The sequence below is a fragment of the Rhipicephalus microplus genome, chromosome 1 (genome assembly GCF_043290135.1).
Source record: "Rhipicephalus microplus isolate Deutch F79 chromosome 1, USDA_Rmic, whole genome shotgun sequence".
Classification (NCBI taxonomy): domain Eukaryota; kingdom Metazoa; phylum Arthropoda; class Arachnida; order Ixodida; family Ixodidae; genus Rhipicephalus; species Rhipicephalus microplus.
In genome coordinates, this window is record NC_134700.1 from 68,101,484 (window position 1) to 68,121,903 (window position 20,420).

The following is a 20,420-nucleotide window of genomic DNA, read 5'->3' on the forward strand; positions in this document are numbered from 1 at the left end:
TAGTCTCAGGTGAAGAAAAGGCTGCGGACAAAGAGGGTGCAGATTCCTGGCGGAACAATCGTTTCCGAGAGGTGGCAGAGTCGTACTCCGAAGACGACATTTTCAACGCGGACGAGACCGCGTGCTTCTACCAGCTCTTGCCAGATCGGACGATGCACTTCAAAGGTCAGCAGTGTAAAGGAGGCAAGAAGTCGCATCTCCGCGTGACGGTCTTGCTCTGCTGCAATGCGTCGGGCACGAAGAAAATCAAGCCGCTTGTCATTGGAAAATACGCAAAGCCTCGCTGCATGAAGAACGTCGTATCCCTACCGTTCGACTATTGTGCGAACAAGCGTGCCTCGATGACAAGAGAATTGTTTTCGCAGTGGCTCATCAAACTCGACGAACAAATGAGGAAAGAAAATAGAAAAATTCTTTTGATCGTCGACAACTGTTCAGCCCACATTGTGAGTGTTCGCTTGACGCACGTTCGCCTGGAGTTTCTGCCACCGATGCAATTGCCACCGATGCAATTGGGCACAAAAACTTGACAGGACAACATAGTCTAAAACATAGGCAGAAAACAGCTCTATAACAACACCCACACTAATGTGCGACAGGTGGCCTCTGCTCATCCATGTGCCATCATAACAGATGGCCACATTACCTGGGTTGTCAAAGCACAGATCTTGGCATAATGTTTTCACTGACATTGCGCAATCAGATAGAACCTTGTCGCAGCTCTTGTTGCCGCAGGATTCAGTTTATTTTTCAAATAGCTCTGATAGCTTTTGTGGTGAAGTCCCCTGCGAGAAATTCCCATTACAGAGAAGATGTCGTTTAGGGCTGCCTGGCCATTCCCTGTGCTTTGCTCGGCACGAGACGCACGGAAATTGACTTCAAGTGCAGCACATTTAGCCTGATTGGGTACTGTTACGTTTGGCCCGGCAATTCGTCTGGGCAGACCCTACTGTGCGTAAGCTGGTCTTTTAGGGAGGCTTTTAACCCAATCGGCGCCCAGTCTACAAGACGCTGTCCTGTAGATGTTCCAGGAAGCAATCGGGTCTCAACGAAAGCTTCCCGAGACAAATCTTTTGTTGAACGGGCTCGAACAGCGGGAGAACGGCGCCACTGTGGCAGGTCTCATTAAGTCAACCTCTTGACTCAGCTTTGTCATCTACGCGCGGCCATTTCAACGCACCGACAGTCCCGAAGCGTGGGAACGCATCAAAGAAGCTGTTCACCGGGATCGAGTGTTTCGACTGCCTGAAGCTGAAAGCAGCATGGACCGCTGCTGACGTTTGGGTTAGCAGCCATCTCCCCGGAGGAGCTCAACTTTCCCTCTCCGGACTCTACCTCCTTGCCCTGCGGTGCCTTCAAGGCGTGGGCCGGGTGTGTCTTTCTGTGGTGCATTCCTTTTACCATTGGACCGTTTTGCCCAGCCGAGTGGTGCAATATCTGCACCCTTTCTGGTGGGTGGACCACAAAGACTTCGTCCCCTGCTCTGTGGCAAGAGTGATCACCACCTCCTTCGGACGGCGGTGACGGCGGGCTATAAAAGCTGAAGCATTTTTGTAAATAGTGCTGAATCTTGTGTGGAATCATGAGCGGTATCATGAACTGAATCTCTGTTGTACATAATGCAGGATCTTGTACAGTTCCTACCTTTCTTCTATAATGTAAATAAATCTTCGTTCTACCTCTACGAACATCGGTTATGCGGACGACGGCGGGGAGCCAGCTACCCTAAAGAGATACCCGCCGCACCTACCATCGACTACCTTCGAGCCAGCTTAACCACTGGTGGCAGCGGTGGGATGCCATCATCTACTTCCTACCCTTTACAACTGGTTGGCAGCGGTGGGATGGACTTCACGACATGGTGCTGTGTTGTGGTGAGTACTTGGTCCTTGCTTTGACTTTCCAGGCTTCATTTTGTGAGTGCGATTTAAATAGAAGCTGGATTGTGTGTGAGTAGGGAAATAACCTATTTGTGTGTTAGGGGGATCCCCTTCATTTGTGTGAGATGCAGGACCAAAGTATAACGGCAATCATGGAGGTGAAGACACTGCTAAAGGTGGTCTTCTGTATATTTGCGAAGACCTAATCATTAAGGTTAAGAAAGGAATGAGCCGGTCACAAATTTTAGAGCTAATTTTTCAAAATGCCAGTGAGAAGGATATTGGATTCGCATCAAAAGTTTTCAAAAGGTTGGAGGAATGAAGAAAAAAGAAAGAGAAGAAAAGAAAAAAGGGGAACAAGAGGAAGTTGAAGCAATGAGGCGGAAGTTTCAGCCATCCGCAAGTGTAGCGCACAAGAAGTGCGCGGAACAAACAAGTGAGGTGCAGTTTAGAGCCGCAGAGGAAGCTAGCACGTGTGAGAATAGCAGCAGATTCAAAGACGAATCGAGTTTGAGTGCTGCGAATGATGCTGCATTGAGTAGAGAGGCCGACAAAGGCCAGAGCGAGTGCGACAAGGTACTGTGCCCATTAAATGCTAGCGAAACAGCTAGGATAGCTGTAGAAAAGCTGGGACAGACCTCAACTGTGGTTGTCGCAACGGTGAATCTTGCAAATGAGGTCGAAGTGATCAAGAACACCGGAGAAAGCTCAGGAGAAGCAGCAAATGCAGAGAGTGAGGAAAACAGTACGGTTGTAGACTGCTCACAGCCATGCGAGCTAGATTGTCTGAAGGAAAACAGCCACACTGTTCCTAAGCACATTAAGCTGTCCGCCAGTCAAGAGTGTGAAAGAAATGATTTTTTTGAAATTTCAAAAATTATTCGACTGTGTGGGTGAGACAGCTGACGAAAACTGTGAGAGTATTGAAGAGCTTCAGATGCTAGCCGGAAGCTCAGAATTGAGTCGCAAGCAGCGGCGCCGACGCAAGAGACGTCGGAGAGCCGCGAGAAAGACAAAAGACACTATGCATGTAAAAGAAGGTTCGAAACCTGTCAGCGTAGCAAGCAGACCTAAAAGCCTTGCAGCAGCGTCAAAGCTCCTTCACATGCGTTCGAACCGCCGGACGAAAAGAAAAGCGGGTTTTTCGCGAATGCATTCCCGTGTAAGGTGTCGGTACTTCAGTTATATCAACAGCCCGTTTCAGGGCGCTCGCGAGTGCACATATAGCACAAGTGAATTGGGCCGACATAGAAATAATGCTAATAAATCAAGCTGCCGAAGTGCTATGAAAGGTGGTGCAGAAGCACGCTTGAGCTGTACAACCGTCGATGACGCAACCCATAGGGAATTTCCTGATGATGATGTTTGATGTTTTATGGCGCAAGGGCCGATTCACGGCCAAAGAGCGCCAGTTCATCTTACTAAAAATATGGACAATGATTGTGATAAGTGGCTGTATAAGGGCCATAAAATTCCTCGCAGTAATGCGGGTAAAAACATACAAATAATAAAATCATGACCATGCCGTGGAAGGTGTGTGTGGTGTGAACAGATGACAAAAGTTGGTGATAATAAAAGACGATGGTGGATATGTATGGCATTAGCACAAGTGCCTCACTCGTTCAAACCCTTGCGTCCAAGGGCCGTGAGGCATGTGCTTTCTTGTGTAGCCACCGCAGCAAAAACCTCTCGGGAGAGGTCATGCTACGGTATGCCCGGGTATATGACATGAAAGCTGTGAATTTCTTTTAAAAACGCTAACAATGATTTATGACTAAAAAGTGGTTCCCTACCGACAAACATTGCAGGGTGTGAAGGTATATGTTGTCGGTAGAGTAATGGAAAATGTTGTTTTCTTAGAGTTTCTAAATGTTTACACTGGATTAGTATGTGAAGGACTGTTAATGTTTCACCACATTTGTCGCACAATGGTGGATCGTCACTAGACAAAAGATGTGTGTGTGTTGCGTATGTGTGTCCTATCCTGAGTCTCGTTAGTATTACCTCTGTATAACGCGATTTTGATACTGGCAGCCAATGACCAAGGTGTGGCTTAATAATGTGTAGTTTGTTTTGTGTGTGTGTATTCCACTTGCTCTGCCAGAAGTCTCTGATGTTTCGTTTGAGAGACGGCTTAAGATCAAGGGCCGGGATTAATATGGGTGTAGTGGCGGTGCCCTCGTGGACGGATGCAGCAAGCTGATCCGCCATCACGTTGCCTTGAATCTCACGATGCCCTGGCACCCAGCACACTACAACATGTTGGTTGAGTGTGTAAAGTGTGCATAAAATAGAGTAAAGTGAGATGAGGACAGGGTTTTTTTGTTTTTTAAGACTGTGAAGAGCCGTTACCACACTAAGGGAGTCTGTATAAATTACTGCTTTTTGTATTTGTAATTGTTTGATGTGTTTAGCTGCCACAAGTATCGCGTAAGCTTCCGCCGTGAAGATACTTGTGCCTGGATGTAGAGGGCCAGCATCCGAAAAGGAAGGGCCAACAGCAGCGTAGGACACAGAGGAGTTAGACTTAGAGGCATCTGTAAAAAACTCAGGACGTGTGTATTTGTGTTGAAGTTCCAAGAAGTATGTTCGAATATGGGCAATAGGCGCATGTTTAGTAACTTCTAAAAAAGACACATCGCAATCTATAGTCTGCCACTGCCACGGTGGCGGGTATGCTACAGGAGCCATTAAATCGTGTTCGAGTGACACTCCAGTGTCCTCAGCTAGACCCTTCAGGCAAACTGAGAAGGGCTGCCTCATTGAAGGCCTGTTTTGAAAAAGAATGGAGCTCGACAAGTCATTTATAGTAGAGTATGAGGGGTGCCTCTTGTCTGCTTTCACCTTAAGGAAATAAACAAAGGACATGTAGGTTCTTTGCAGATGAAGCGACCACTCATTTGACTCAACGTAAAGGCTTTCTACGGGGCTGGTGCGAAAAGCACCCGTAGAAAGGCGGATGCCCAAATGGTGCACGGGGTCCAGCATCTTCAAGGCACTTTGAGTAGCAGACTGATAGACAACGGCCCCATAATCTAAGCGGGTGCGAATGAGGCTTCTATAGAGGTTCATGAGGCATTGCCTATCACTACCCCAAGTACTACGTGACAACACTTTTAAAACATTCATGGCTTTTAAACATTTTGTTTTTAGATACTTGATGTACGGCACGAAGGTCAACTTGTTGTCCAAGATTAGGCCTAAGAATTTATGCTCGGCTTTGACGGACAGACGTTGCCCGTTCAGTCGAATGTCAGGTTCCGAGTGCATGCCTCTCTTTCGAGAGAACAAAACACACGTGCTTTTTTGTGGGTTAAGTCGAAATCCGTTTTCATCTGCCCATTTGGAGATCTTATTTAAACCCAGCTGAACCTGCCGCTCACACATGGCCAAGTTGCATGACTTGAAGCCAAGCTGAACGTCGTCGACATATGTGCAATAGAACATATTGCGGGGAATGGACAAGTGCAAAGAGTTCATTTTGATAATAAAAAGTGTGCAACTAAGCACGCCACCTTGTGGCACGCCTGTTTCTTGGACAAATGTTTGGGAAAGCACACTGCCCAGACGGACACGGAATGTCCGCTTTAACAGGTAACTTTCGATTATATGAAACATTCTTCCGCGCACACCAAGGTGAGACAGGTCTCTTAGAATGCCGAACCGCCATGTTGTATCATACGCCTTTTCGATATCTAGGAACACAGAGAGAAAATATTGTTTATGGACGAAGGCGTCTCTGATCTGTGCCTCGATACGAACAAGGTGGTCTGTGGTGGATCTACCTTCTCGAAACCCGCACTGAAATGGGTCGAGCAAATTATTTGTTTCAAGGAAATGTACAAGTCGGCAGTTTATCATTTTTTCGAAGACTTTGCTTAAGCAGCTTGTAAGTGCTATAGGCCTATAACTCGAGGGTAAAGAAGGGTCCTTGCCCTCTTTCAAAATGGGAATAACAATAGCCTCTTTCCAGGAGGTAGGAATAGTGCCAGAAGACCAAATAGCATTGTACAAACAAAGTAAGGTTTTACGGGTTTCGTTTGGTAGGTTTTTTAACATTTCATACATCACACGGTCAGAACCTGGGGCAGAAGTACTGCAGGAGTTTAGAGACATTTGCAGCTCAGCTAGACTGAAAGCTTGGTTATATGCCTCGGATCTAGTGCATTTGTGTTCAAGTTTCTGCTTTTCTATTCTTGTTCTGTATTTTTGGAAAGTGTCAGTATAGTGGGACGAGCTGGATACCCGTTCAAAGTGTGCCCCGAGGAAGTTTGCCTGATCTTCCAAGGTATCACCTTGAGTGTTTACAAGTGGAAGTGTGTGTACTTGTTTCCCTGCTATCCTACCGACCATGTTCCAGACTTTTGCCTCCTGTGTGTATGAATTGATCCCCGACAAAAACTTCTGCCAGCTTTCTCTTCTGGCCTGCCGACGCGTTCTCCTTCCTTGAGACTTTATTTTCTTGAACGTGTCAAGATTTTCCGCTGTTGGCGAGTTGCGCAGCAACCTCCATGCCCTGTTCTGTTCCTTTCGCGCATTACGACACTCCGTGTTCCACCATGGGACGTGTCGTTTGCCGGGCATTCCAGATGTTTGCGGTATGCACCTGGCTGCTGCGTCAGTTAGAAAAGCTGTGAAATACTGCACAGCTTCATCTATGTTTAACCTACATAAGTCTGTCCAACTCAAACGTGTAGTGTTATGGAACTGTTCCCAGTCTGCTTTTTTTTATCAGCCATTTGGGAACGTGTAGAGGACCTTCATATGTTGTTTGTGAACTCAGCACTACAGGAAAATGGTCACTACCATATAGATTATTTATGGTTTTCCATTTGAGTAGGGGTAGGAGTGAAGGTGATACGATGCTGAGGTCGATAGACGAGTAAGTTTTGTTGGCAACGTTATAGTAGGTTGGCTCTTTCCTATTCAACAAACAGGCGCCGGAAGAGAAGAGAAATTGTTCAATGAGACGACCTCGTGCATCACAGCGAGAATCGCCCCACAGTCCACTATGTGCATTTAGGTCCCCAAGAAGCAAATAAGGTTCCGGTAGTTCGTCTATTAGGGACTGAAATTCACGTTTTTCAAGACGTTGGTGGGGAGGTACATACAAAGAGCAGATGGTGACGAGTTTGTTTAAGAGTATTGCTCGAACAGCCACCGCCTCAAGGGATGTCTGGAGTGGTAAATGTGTACACGCTACTCCTTGGTTAATAATAATGGCTACGCCACCGGATGACGCCACAGCATCATCTCGGTCCTTTCGGTATATGACGTAAGCACGTAAAAAATTTGTATTGGAGGATTTAAGATGTGTTTCCTGTACACACAGCACTTGAGGTGAGTGTTTGTATAGAAGCTCTCGGACGTCGTCGAGGTTTTTAAGCAGGCCTCTGACGTTCCAATGTATAATTTGTGTTTCCATATTGGAAGTAAAGTAGTGCTGTGTGTACGTTAAGAGAGTGACTTGTTTAAACTGAAAGGTCGAGCTCAAGTAGCAGGGCTATTATCAGGCCCTGTTATGAGCTTTTTAGTTTTCTTGGCGCGCTCCAGAGAGCCGCACCGCTCTTTTGGCACCAGAGGTGCCGCCGTATCCATTGCCTCCTCGGAGGCACTGGATGCCCGCTCATGCGAGCTGGTTTTTCGAAGCTTGGGCCTCACCTGGCGAGGTGAGGCCTTGAGACCCGAGGACCCTGGAGTCCCTGGTCTCTGTTCAATAGTAGGCGGAGTAGACTCAACTACTGCCACCTTGGGGGCAGGCGCCACAGCCAATGGCTCGCTCTGCGCAGGCCGAAGGAGTGGCGAGGGCTGGTGCGACACTGCCCCCTGGCGCGCCGCATCAGCATATGTAGGACCATAAAATGGCGAGACTCTTTTTCTTGCTTCTTTAAATGTAATGTTTTCTTTTATCTTTAAAGTGATGATTACTTTTTCTTTTTTCCAGAAAGAACAAGAACGTGAGTACGCTGCATGATTACCGCCACAGTTTACACAGTGTGCAGGTGCTTCGCAGTTGTCGGACGCATGGCCCACGACTCCACACATAGCACAAGTTTTCTGGCCACGACAGCTTTGCGAGCCGTGGCCATATCTCTGACAATGGAAGCAACGGCGGGGGTTGGGAATATATGGCCTCACAGATGTTTTTGTGTACCCAGTCTGAATTGTTTCCGGCAAATCGCTCGAAGCAAAGGTCAGTACTAAGTGTTTTGTTGGTATTTCCTTTTGATCTCTTCTTATCTTAATGCGCTGTACGTTTGTCACGTTCTTGCTCTTCCATCCTTCAAGAAGTTCAGCTTCGGTCAGGTCAAGCAAATCTGCGTCCGAAACGACCCCGCGAGATGAGTTCATAGACCTGTGTGGCGTAATACTGATGGGTGTGTCTCCAAACGTTGTGAGGGTGTTCAGTTTATCAAATTGGTCTTTGTCACGTACTTCGAGGAGTAGATCTCCACTGGCCATTTTGGTAACCTTGTACCCGGCACCGAGAGTTTCGGTTAAGGACCTAGCCACTACGAAGGGGGATACTGTTCTGGCTTGCTTGTTAGTTTTTTCGCAGTGTATAACGTGGAAATGAGGAAAGGTTTGTCTTGGCCGGAGGAAAAAATTGATATCTTCGGTGCGTACCCGCTTTGAGGAGGCACGATCACTAAGTAAGGGAAATGCTTTGTGCATGCTAAGTGTATGTTGTTCAGTAGCGTTGGCGGCCACCCACCACGGAGCCCAACGAGGGGACGCTGCAAGTTTACGGATGCTGAAACCTGCAGACGCCAGCCGTACAACGCCACTATAACCCAATGCGCCTAGACCAAGGTAGGCTATTTGCACAGGGTTAACCCTAGCCGCCAGGAAGTTTGGAAGTAAACGGAAGAGAGTAGAAGACAGGACAGATAAATAGTAAGAGATAAAGACGAAGATGTAGGGAGAGAGGGATAGGAAAAGGCGACTGCCGATTTCCCCTGGGTGGGTCAGCCCAGGGGTGCCGTCTACGTGAAGCCGGGGCCAAAGGGGTGTGTTGCCTCTGCCGGGGGGCCTTAAAGGTCCAATCACCCAGCGTCAGCTCAACCCCCAGGATTCCCTTTTCCCCGGACACGGCAAAGCCACGCACGGCTAGGCGTGGGAGGGAGTAGAAACTCCCCCGTTAGCTCGGGTCCGTGGTGTCGCTACACACCAAACGCCTGCTTTATCAGGCGCCCCTGCGGGGATAGGGAATTTCCTAACAGTGCAGGAAAGGTCGGTTGCAAACGTTGCCGTAAAGGAGCGAGGCGAACAGGCACGGCTATGCGAAGAGTTGACACACTGCGGGGCGAAAGAAAAAAGTGTAGGTCACCGGCTAGTTCAAAAGAAAAATCTTTTGGGTCGTGCAGTAAGGCGTACTATGCGAAGAAATGACACACTGCGGGGCGAAAGAAAAAATGTAGGTCACCGGCTAGTTCAAAAGAAAAATCTTTTGGGTTGTGCAGTAAGGCGTACACCGCGAAGGGGTTGTCCCCGGCACGCATCCTCGCGATGGAATGCGCTGTCGAGATTTAGAGCTTTTCGTGGACAAGAGTGTCGACGTGGTCCTAGAAGAAAAGAGATAGTAGCTAAGCGCCGCTCAGGTGCAAACCCAAAACGGGAATTGCCGCTCTTTCCCACGCGTTTCATCCGCAAACCTGACAAGGGCAAGCTGAAATCGCGAATGATGCGTAACTGCACCGTTAAGCTTGTAGCACATACGCGATGTTGCCTTGGGCGCTCTCGAAATCCGCGAAAACCGCGACTGTCGCGTGTGCAATTGAAGAGCGAGGGACAGCTGTAAGCTAGAAAGAGTGACACTGGAATGTTTAGGAAGTATGTTTGCTTATTTTTGGTCTTAAAGTATTATTCCTATGTCACCTCCACGGATGGTTTGTTTAGTTACAGTTTTTTCCTTCTAGATTTTGTTGGTGTGTAAGCTTTGTCACAGTTTTGAGTTAAGTTGTTAAGCGTTATACGGAAGCAGTAACCCGCACCAGTCAGCCGACTGCGTGAAATCAGTTTTCTTCGAGATAAGAGCATGTAGGTCGCGAATGAAGATTTGTACGCCCCGCTAGTTTTGAAAGCATGGTAGCATTATCGAGCGGAGCCGAAGCTTGAGTGCTTCGTGCCCTTTTGGTGTAGCGCAAAGGTTAGACATTTTAAGAGAGTAAATGAGCATTTTAGAATGAAACCAAAAGGGATTTTCGAAATGCTCATGTTTGAGAATCCTTTGAAGGGTTTTTAGCACAAAACTTACACAAGTTTCGTTAGATACTCCGGAAGTGTATGGCATCTAGCGTTATTTTTTTTATTGCATGTTGTTCTTTTTGGACATTTAGGTTCAGACACGTGTAGTAGCGCTTAGTTGAGTTACAGGGATATGACCTTTGGTTAAGTGTGTGGGTGTGGGTATGCTAGCGCTCTTTAGGTGAAAGTAAGATGTCGTGCTAGGGCACACAACCAAAGTCCTGTGCGTTCTTTAAAAACATGGGCTGACATGAAGCTACATTCAACAAATGAGCATGTAGTATGAAGCGTTTATACCCTTTATTTTGTTGTTTTAGTGATTGCTTATATGAATCGTGTGATCTCTTGAGCTGAGAGTTGCGCTCTACCGAATGTTGACGTTAGGGATACATTTCAGGTAGTTAGAAGACGCAATTTGATTTGTTGTGAGAGAGTTTTCATTGGCGTCGGGGTGTCCTACAAGTAGGTACTCACGACTCATGACCATGTAGTTGTGTTTTATTAATTTAGTGTTGACTTATCAGATTAGTTACAACACAGTAGTGCGGATGGCAGGAAAAAGCTAGTTTTGAAAGAATGGGATTACGGTTATATGGGGCCAAATTGTATTTGCCTTTGTGTGCTTTTCTCGCAGGGCAAATTGTTCTATCTTTGGTAAGCATCTCCACATCCATGATTGTTGTAACTTTGGTGGCACGAAATTCTGTCAAAATTGTAGAATAGAATTTCTTTGTGCTTCTTGAGAAGCCTGGAGGGTTTTAAGCGAGTCCAATGTGCTTGACTGCGGCATGGTATTGTGTTGTGTGGTTCGTTTTGCTGTTGTCAGTCATTGTGGGGTGGTTTGGGAGTTGGTTACAAGTTCGCAGCTGAAGGATGCAAGCGAGGCCATCGCCCTCGTCACCAGCCATTCTCTTCATGCCCAGTGGTTGGGAGCGCTGGCCAGCCAAGATTTTCCGGCAGCGGAAGAGCTGTTACGTTTGGCCCTGCAATTCGTCTGGGCAGATGCTATTGTGCGTAAGCCGATCTACTAGGGAGGCTTTCAACCCCATCGGCGCCCAGTCTACAAGACGCTGTCCTATAGATGTTCCAGAAAGCAGTCGGGTCTCAACGAAAGCTTCGTTATACAAGCCTTTTGTTGAACGGGCTCGAGCAGCGGGGAAACAGCGCCACTGTGGCGGGTCACATTAAGTCAACCTCTTGACTCAGCTTTTGTCATCTACGCGAGGCCATCTCAACGCACAGACAGTACGGAAGCGTTGGAACGCGTCGAAGAAGCCGTTCTCCAGGATCGAGCGTTTGGACTGCCTGAAGCTGAAAGCAGCATGGAGCGCTGCTGACATCTGGGTTAGCGGCCATCTTCCTGGAGGAGCTCAACTTTCCCTCTCCGGACTCTACCGCCTTGCCCTGCGGTGCATTCAAGGCGTGGGCCGTGTGCGTCTTTGTGTGGTGCGTTCCTGTTACCTTTGGACCGTTTCGCCCAGCCGAGTGGTGCAATATCTGCACCCTTTCTGGTGGGTGGACCACAAAAACTTCGTCCCCTGCTTTGTGGCAAGAGTGATCATCGCCTCCTTCAGACGGCGGGCTATAAAAGTCGACGCATTTTTGTAAATGGTGCTGAACCTTGTGCGGAATCACGAGCAGTATCATGAACTGAATCTCTGTTGTACATAATGCGGGATCTTATAGATCCCTCTACAATTCCTATCTTTCTTCTATAATGTAAATAAATCTTCGTTCTACCTCTACGAACGCGGCTCCTTACTGGCGAAAATCGGATATGCGGACGATGGCGGGGAGCCAGCTACCCTAAAGAGATACCCGCCGTACCTACCATCGACTTCCTTCGAGCCACCTTAACAACTGGCGGCAGCGGTGGGATGCCGTCATCTACTTCCTACTCTTTACAGTACCCTCTGGTTTAAGCCAGGTTCAAAACGTGGCCGAGAGCATAGGCCTAACGCACTGGCCCGGTGGCTGCGGCGCACAATGTCCGGCTGGTTCGGCGGCATGCCTAAATGTGCAGACTTGAGAAACGCTTGCTCCAATTTCTCGCTAGCTCGCGCGCGTTCAGAAAGCCGACGAGAACAATGACATGCGAGCGAGATGCACTCGCCACTTCACGTGCGCTCTACTGCCGCATGCAGCAGACAGCTCGGGAAAACGCGGCCGAGAGCGTAGGCCTACCGCACTGTCCCGGCAGCTTCGTCGAGCTCGTTCAGCGCCGTACCAGTATACCGTCGAACATAAAGACTATACAGAGATGCTTGCTCTAATTTCTCGCTAGCTCACGTGAGTTCAGGAAGCCGACAAGTAGAAAGTGACATACACTCGCCGCTTCATGTGCGCTCCGCTGCCGCACGCTGCAGACAGCTCGGGAGGCCCGGTGAATAAGAAGGCGCGCTTTAGTCACGTGTGCTCACCGCACCAATAGGCTCACGCGAGGTGGCCTTTTTTTCACGCGGATTCACGGCGTGCATACTGAGTGGACGAAAACAAGCACAGCTGAATATGAAAAAAAAAAGGGCGGCTCTTTCGAATGCGACCAAGACGGCTGCTGTACCAAGCGTAGAACGGGAACACCGCGGCGCAAAAAAAGCCCGTTTTTCACGCGTCTATCCCCAGAAATTCAGCTCAATAACATCGCATAAAAACTACTCTCATGGGTAAACTACCAATCTAGGACGCGTGAAAATTGGCGAGATTATGCAGCGATAGTGGGAGAATCCAAATGTAGCATTTTTTAGAGATTTTCGGTTTCAAAGACCCGCTTCTCTCCAAAGGAATCCTCAAAGCACTGATACAATGAACTATCGCAAGCATAGGTCAGCAAATGCACTCGTCAGTAAGCTCACTCGAATTCGCTCACACTCAGGTTGCGCCACAAGTCCGAGCAAGTCACATTTTGGGGAGCCTGAAAGTTCGAGTGAGTCTGGTTGAAACAAATGTTTGCGAGTGTGAGCTTGAGTGAGCCCTAAATGCAAAATATATTTCATGAGTGAGTTTGCGTAAGCTGCACGATTTTCGCCGACTTACGCTCACAAGTAATACATTGTGCCTTCTAACACGAGTGAGGCATAACAGAGAGTGAATAAGCCTACATTAGTCATAACAAAGTCCACAATGTCTGAACACCGTTTGAACCACTTACCGCTTGAGGTAGACCATAAGCGTGTCAGGGGAGCGCCAGATTGAGAGAGTCTTGCGTGCCCGCTGGTTGCGCTGGCACACAGGGCAGAACCACGGGTTGTGCTCGTCCAGCGTCTCACTATAGCACAAACAGATTAAGTATTTTTAAGAAACATTGATGACCATCACAGCCCTTGCACCTTCAACTTGAAGGAAAATATTTGTAGTACAGTGAAATCGAATACAAGGTCGAAGAGAAAAAGACTACAGATGTCTCCATACACTGATCCTACATCAGAATGCTGATCATTTTCATGCACTTTTAGTAAACATGACTTCACCACAAGTGAGAGTTTGTTACAAGGATTTAAGAGACAGCATACATACAGTGGACTCCCAATAAACGAAACTCACTTAAACGAAAACGCCTTATTAACGGAACTAAATGTGCTTATATGGCTGGATTTTTATGTGTTGCGTAGTAAAATTCATCGGTTAATCAAATAGTGCTTACTGGTCACCTACGGTTAAAGGGCACAAACTCTAAACCCGGCATAGACTCGCTCAGGCCAAAGGTAGTCTCACAACCATGGCAACACCTCGAGACAAGCCAATCCAGTAGCTATTCTTGCTTGTGGTGGCTGCGGGAAGCCTATTTTTGCGGCTAAGTGAAGTAGTTAACGGTGTTATTTAAGCCTGATAGAAAGGAAGCGGCCGCACTATGCACTCTCGCTAGAAAAATAGCTGCAAATTCTTCAGGAGCTCGATCGAAGCGGCCTGCCCAAGATGGAGGTGGCGAAAAAAATACAAAAACTTGAAATCGATGCTGTCGCGGATCTGCAAAGACAGAGAAAAGATTGAAGGCGCTCTAAAGAACGGGACCTTTACATCTAAACGGATGCGGACGATGCCTTATAAACAACTCGAAAAAGTTCTTTATCTGTGGTTTAAGCGCGCACAGAGTTCCAATTTGCCCATAAGCGGACCAATTCTCGAGCAGCAAGCTCGAGAGATCGCCATGCAAATGGGTGTTGAGAACTTCGTCCTAAATGACGGATGGCTCAGCCGCTTCAAAACATGCCATGGCCTCCTAGTCTTCTAAGCAATCTCAGGTGAGAGTGCCGCAGTCAACAGGGACATTTGCATCGACTGGAATTTTGATGAGCTTTGAGCCACGAGACGTCTTCAATGTTGACAAGATGGGTCTTTCTTATAAAGCGCTTCCATCAAAGACTCTCACCTTCAAAGGCGACGCCTGTAGTGGAGGAAGACACAATAAAGATCGCATCACTGTGCTAGTGGGTGCGATCATGGCAGGAGATGAGAAATTGTAGCTGTTGGTAATAGGAAAATCAAGGCACCCACGTTTTTTCAAAGGCATTCAACACCTTCCCGTCGTGTACCATGCGAATGACAGAGCATGGATGACCATGGCCATTTTCGAAAACTGGCTAGGGCAGGAAGATGCAAGATTTATGAGTCAAGGCAGCAAGATTGTCTTCATCAGGTTGAAAGACTCCAAGCCATCGCTCTAGAGTTCTTGCCAGCCAATGCAACGGCAGTGATCCAGCTGATGGATCAAGGGGTTATTCAAAACATTAAAGTTCATTACCGAAGACAATTGCTTCATCGAATGCTGCTTTGTGCAGACAGCGGAAAAATGCTTTAGCATAGATTTACTGCCAGCCATCTACATTTTGGCTCGTGCCTGGAAACAAGTGAAGGCAACAATACACAGATGTTTTCATCATGCTGGCTTTCAAGTGCAAGAAGCAGTACCTCATGAAGAAAGCCCTGCTGATGTCGACATTGAGGCAGTATTCAGTGAGGTCGTGCCCTCTGCCACTTTTACGCTGCTGGACTACGAATCAATTGATGAAAATGTTCGTACCTGTTGTGAGGAGACTGTCGAGGAAATGACTGCCGAAGAGCAAAATTAGGATCAACCTTCCAGCGATGAATGTGATGACAATATTGCCAGTGCAGTGGTGCCACCAGACAGATCAGCTAAAGAGGCTGCTGAACTTTGGAGTGGTTTTGCAGCGCTACTTTGAGCATGAAGCTTGTCCAGAATTTCTGGCTAGTTTGTCAGGCATGGGTGCGTACCTTGTCAAAAAAACCACTCAAGCTTGCTAAACAAACCACCTTTCACTCCTCTTTTTCTCCTACTCATCCTCATGAGTAAGGTGAGGTTTGTGCAATTTGAATAAAGTTTTTGATTCACTAAAGTGTACTTTGCTTAAATGAAACTTCTAATAAATGGAACAGTTTTATGGATCCCCTTCGAGTTCCGTTTAAGAGGTGTCGACTGTACAAGACAATCTGCAGGCATTGTAGATGCGTAAAGTTGTCCCCCTTCCTTTTTCTAATTTCCGTAATCCCTAACATACGCACCATACCATCCCCGGCACAATTCATGCCAAGGGAACCATTCGTGTTATTTGAATGCAAAACATAAGCCTTCTTGAGCTTGGTCACAGTAACCATCATACAGTGAAAGCTCGTTAATTCGGACTGCAATAATTGGAATTTATGAATAATTCGAACTGTAAGTTATGATCAGGCCAAGCTCCATACAAGCCTATGAATAAAAAAGCCCGTTAATTCGAATGGGAGTAGGTTCCGCCGCGGATAATTCGAACTACGCGCCACCGCGCCGGCGGTTTGGCTAGTCACTCAATAGGGCTGCCGAGTTACGGGGCGGCGTTGACAGGGAGCGGAGAGAAAAACGGAGAAACTGGCACGGAGGCCAGAGTGCAGAAAATAACGCCACTTACTCTCCACCCCTTCCCCACCCCACAATCTCTCTCTCTCGGTGGCTGCCTGTTCTCCGTCCTACGTAACCTCCAAGATTTTTTTTTTTTTTTTTCAAGCGCCAATCTCGGAGCCTTGGAAAATCCTGCATAGTTGTCACTGTTAGACGACAGATGGCATGACCAGCACACAGCAAATCGGGTGCGTCATAGCTTCGCCCAGCCTTTTCTGCAGCTCTGTCTCGGGCATGCGTCGTACACCTCGGTTGTTGGTGTTGGGGGTAGCTTCCGAATGTCGCGATTTTTTGTGTTGGTGTTAGAACTCGGCTAACGTTTGTTGCGGTAGTGCCGGTAGTAGCTTCCAGTCTGTTCCGATTCTGCTGCTCCGACTTGACGGCGTGTGCCTGCGGCAAATACCGTGCCAAAACACTTCCTTCCAGCAAACACGACAAGCTGGCCTTCCTTCCAGCAAACACGACAGCAGTACTGCAACCCATGGACCAGGGTATAATTAGAAATTAAAAATCATTTTATCGGTGTCATATGTTGGAAGAAATTATTTTGTGCAATAACTACCAAGTGACACTCCTAAGTGCATACACATGCTTGTGCGTGCTTGGGAGCAAGTGACAGCACTTACGATAGCAAATTGCTTTCGCCAGTGTGGCTTGAGCACCGAAGCTTAGCAAGCTTACAAGCCACCACTGCTCGAACATGGCATCACCGCACCCACGGCGGATGTTTTCAAAGATGTCTGCTTTGCGGACTGCGTAGATGTGGACTCAAGTGCAGTGGTGTGTGGTGCACTCACGGATGACGACATAATATGTCAGGTGAGAAGTGCAGAACCTGTCGCTACCAGTGACGACGATGAGGTGGAGGACGAAGCACCAGTGCGGCCCTCTGCTGCGGAAGTCATGGCCGGATTGAATGTCGCCTGTCTTTTCTTTAGTTGTGAAGAAGGCGGAGAAGAGGCCTTCCGCCAAATTCGCTCATTAGAGCAAAAAGTGCTGGCTGTCGCCTTCAAGGAAAGAAGGCAGACCGCGATCACACACTTTTTCAAAAAATAAATTGTTATGCCCTAGTCGCAGTGTACCATTGTCGTTCTTCACTTTCGTTAGTTCAAACTTTCGTGGATTCGAACTGAGGCGGATTCCCCTTGCGGTTCGAATTAACAAGCTTTTACTGTAACAATCTTGACATGCAACTTGAATCAACTTCAGCTGGAAATATCACCCTGCGTAACATCTATATTCTTTTCATAGATAAAGAATTATGCAAGTAAATATGGTAAGTGCCATGTTAAGACTTATTCTGCTGCAAAACCAGGTAAGCATGTATTTCAACTCCTAGACTAGAAACTATGGCCTGCAGTGTCCACCACTATTTCCATTGCCCTGATATTGAATTCTGTTTCCGAGATGGACCTTGCCGTGACGCGAAACTTCACCTCTCGCTGAACGCCTGCAGGCAGTCGTACAGGGTCAGGGACCCAGACGGCCGAGTTGTGCCACTGGTTGCCGGTCGTGGCCACGCTTCCGGCCGGGAAGGCCCGTCATCGTCCACGCAGCGCAGGGCAAGGCAGTCGCCCGGCTGTAGTGACACCCAGCCCACCCGGGCCACCTCACAGCCATTACACCGGCTAGGCAGGCAGCGCGAACACCGCTGACCCCAGGCATCCACGAGGCACAGCGTGAAGCAGGCCTCTGCAACAGGCAACGCATATTCAAGAGCTGCAACACTTAAATTACATTTGATATGGTGGCAGCAATGGTTTCAGAGCTCATTCTCTCATAATATGTAATAAAACAGGGGTTCAATTAAAATAAATTGCTTGCAATGGGTTTTTATATTATATGCAAGACGTTTACACTATATGCAACTGTTTTAAAGAGCCAAGCATACACGTACTTTCATAGTCGAAAGGTCTCTCGTCACTCTCAAAATTCCGGTCGAAACACTTCAAAGGAAAGCTTGCTTCACAGCGCCAGTCAATGAAGCTGAATGAATAAGCCAAATCTTGCATCACATGTTCGTTCTCTAGAGTGGCAGTCCTCCATGCACACCGTGCAGAAGTGTGTCACAGTACAGTGAGCTGACGTGGTCGAAAGCTGCATACGTTAGGTGGTGATAGTAGTTCGGCGGCTTGTCATTTTTCGAGTTCTCTCAAACAGAAACCGAGACTGGTTGGCAATGAGGAGCCTGTAATTAATTATCTGTCGTGCGCAGCGGCATAAGATGGCCGTTATATGCCTAACAGGCACCCAGCAACACACTGCAGCAAGAAAACACGAGGCCAAAATATTTGTGTCAGTACTAGGCTTGTGCGAAAAGTGAATATCAGGGTCAAAGCGAATTCGAAGCAAATAGTGATTTTGGTCGAATAATTTCTAATCGAATTCGAATAGTATGTATGACATATAAAAAAAGGAAATATTTATCATAACCTAACTAACCTGCACGATATTTCTTTTGAATTGAAATAGGGGCTCTATGCAAATGCCTTTTTTTTTTCGTTGAAAGGAAGTCGAAACAACCTTAATTAGTAGTTTCAGTAGGATCTGAGTGATAACCTGTAAGATACATAATGTTTTAATATTTATTATACTTAAATCATATAAACCATCATAACAAGCTTAATAAAATGGATTGATTTGAGGGTAACATGTTCTTTTAAAGGGGCCCTGCAACACTTTTTCAAGTACCCATGGAGCCAGTAAACATGCTTGTCGCCTCACAAATTTACCGCCGCAATGTTTCTAGAATCGGTCCAGTACGAGCGGAGTTCCAAAAATTTCTCGCATGCTGCAATTGCATTCTCCATTCTGAACCCGTCAAAAGATCTGGAAGCTAAGTAGAGAAGGATAGCACGAGAATAGAAAAAAACGTCATGAGCGCATAGTTACCTTGAGCATCTCTTCTCTCTTTTTTTTTCCTCGAATACGAGGCTTTTCAGTGCGATCGTGCACGTACTTGTGGACAAGCGGCGGCCTCACGCGGCGGTCCGATAACGACGAGCGCGCCATGCTCAAATCAGCCAATGACTGTGACCAGAGACGTATTTTCTTTTTTTGGCTGTGACAAGTGATTTTTGAGCTTGAAGTGTCATTTGTTGAGGGAAGAGAGCAATTTTTAGCTTTGAAAATTTATTGTGAATTACAGGCCGCATGCTGCGCAATACTTGCCTCGCGTGTTCTCGGTAGCCTCTGCTACCAATTGGCAGCGTTTTCTGACTATGCTCAGCAAGTGTTGCAGGGCCCCTTTAAACTTGAAGGGGGCTTCGCGGCAAAGCACATTTCTTCTGAGTAGGTGCTTTCACGGCTCTGCATTACTACATTGCAGTGAAACCACCTTTACAGGCAGACTAATGTACATTTATTTGTTTATTGCGAATACTTCGAAAATATTCGATAATTTAAATTCGTATCAAAGCGAATTCGAATACTTACCTATTCGTTCGGATATTCAAAGCGCTGGAATATTCAAAGCATTTGAATATTCGCACAAGCCTAGTCAGTATCCTTTTAGGCACGTTGGCAGGGCATAATAATATGCAAGCACAGCACAAGGAAGGACTAGAAAAAAAACACACACACACACACACACACAGTGCGGACTTTCAAGAACATTTAACGTTGAAGCAGAGACTGTATATAGCTGGCATGGAAGGCATGCATGGAAGAGGGTCAGAATAAACCAGAGCTGTGAGCCACTCACCGGGCGGGAGGTGGGCAGCAGCGGCGGTATACAGCTGGCTGGCAGGGCAGTGGCAAGGCACTCGTAACAGTGTTGGTGCACGCCATGGCAGGCCCCCCTCCTGGCAAAACAAGAGAGGCACCGTGACCAGCCTGTAACGACAAAAGCACCTGTTCATGACACGAGATCGTCGCATACAAACAGGTCCCGTCAAAATAACCACACTCAACTAGCTCCGTGAACCCCAATGGATAGGGCAAAAATAATGTGACAAGATTCTGTAACACCTCTTGACACCCACGAAGGCACAGTGTTGAGGAGGAGGACAAGTTTCCTTCGGCTCAGAACTCAGATTCAACACAAAATGTTGATGACAACACAGCTTGGGAAAGATAACTGCGTTGGCACACGCGCACATCAAATAAAGCCTAGAACATACTTCAAATCAACCTCACCATGTTACTGAGCACAAAAATGGAGCACTTTTCAGCAGCAACACCAACTAACTTATTTTATGGGGAGTTTTATTGCTGGGTACCCAAGCGGCTTGCGTATCCAGGACGTTGGGGTGGCGGGTGGCGTGAAACCCCAAACAGATGCGTCGCAAGATCGCTGGGGCGATGGGGCTATGCGTCCGCGCGGCCATAAACAACGCTAACACCACTGGCCTCCTAGCGGAGATAAGCTGCCCCGGCGCACATGCTGGCGCATCATGTTA

General features: G+C 47.3%; 1 protein-coding gene across 7 annotated transcripts in view; it reads right to left on the bottom strand.

Moving 5' to 3' along the window:
- Nucleotides 1–20,420, bottom strand: part of LOC119178743 (uncharacterized) — a 168,873-nt gene that overhangs the window by 40,325 nt on the left and 108,128 nt on the right. For all 7 annotated transcript variants that reach the window (XM_075875543.1, XM_075875630.1, XM_075875588.1 and 4 more), the window contains 3 exons: nucleotides 19,724–19,854; nucleotides 17,457–17,712; nucleotides 13,276–13,392 (listed from right to left, as the gene is read on the bottom strand). In XM_075875543.1, coding sequence (XP_075731658.1) covers nucleotides 13,276–13,392; nucleotides 17,457–17,712; nucleotides 19,724–19,854 — 504 coding nt within the window. The remainder of the gene's footprint in view (nucleotides 1–13,275; nucleotides 13,393–17,456; nucleotides 17,713–19,723; nucleotides 19,855–20,420) is intronic.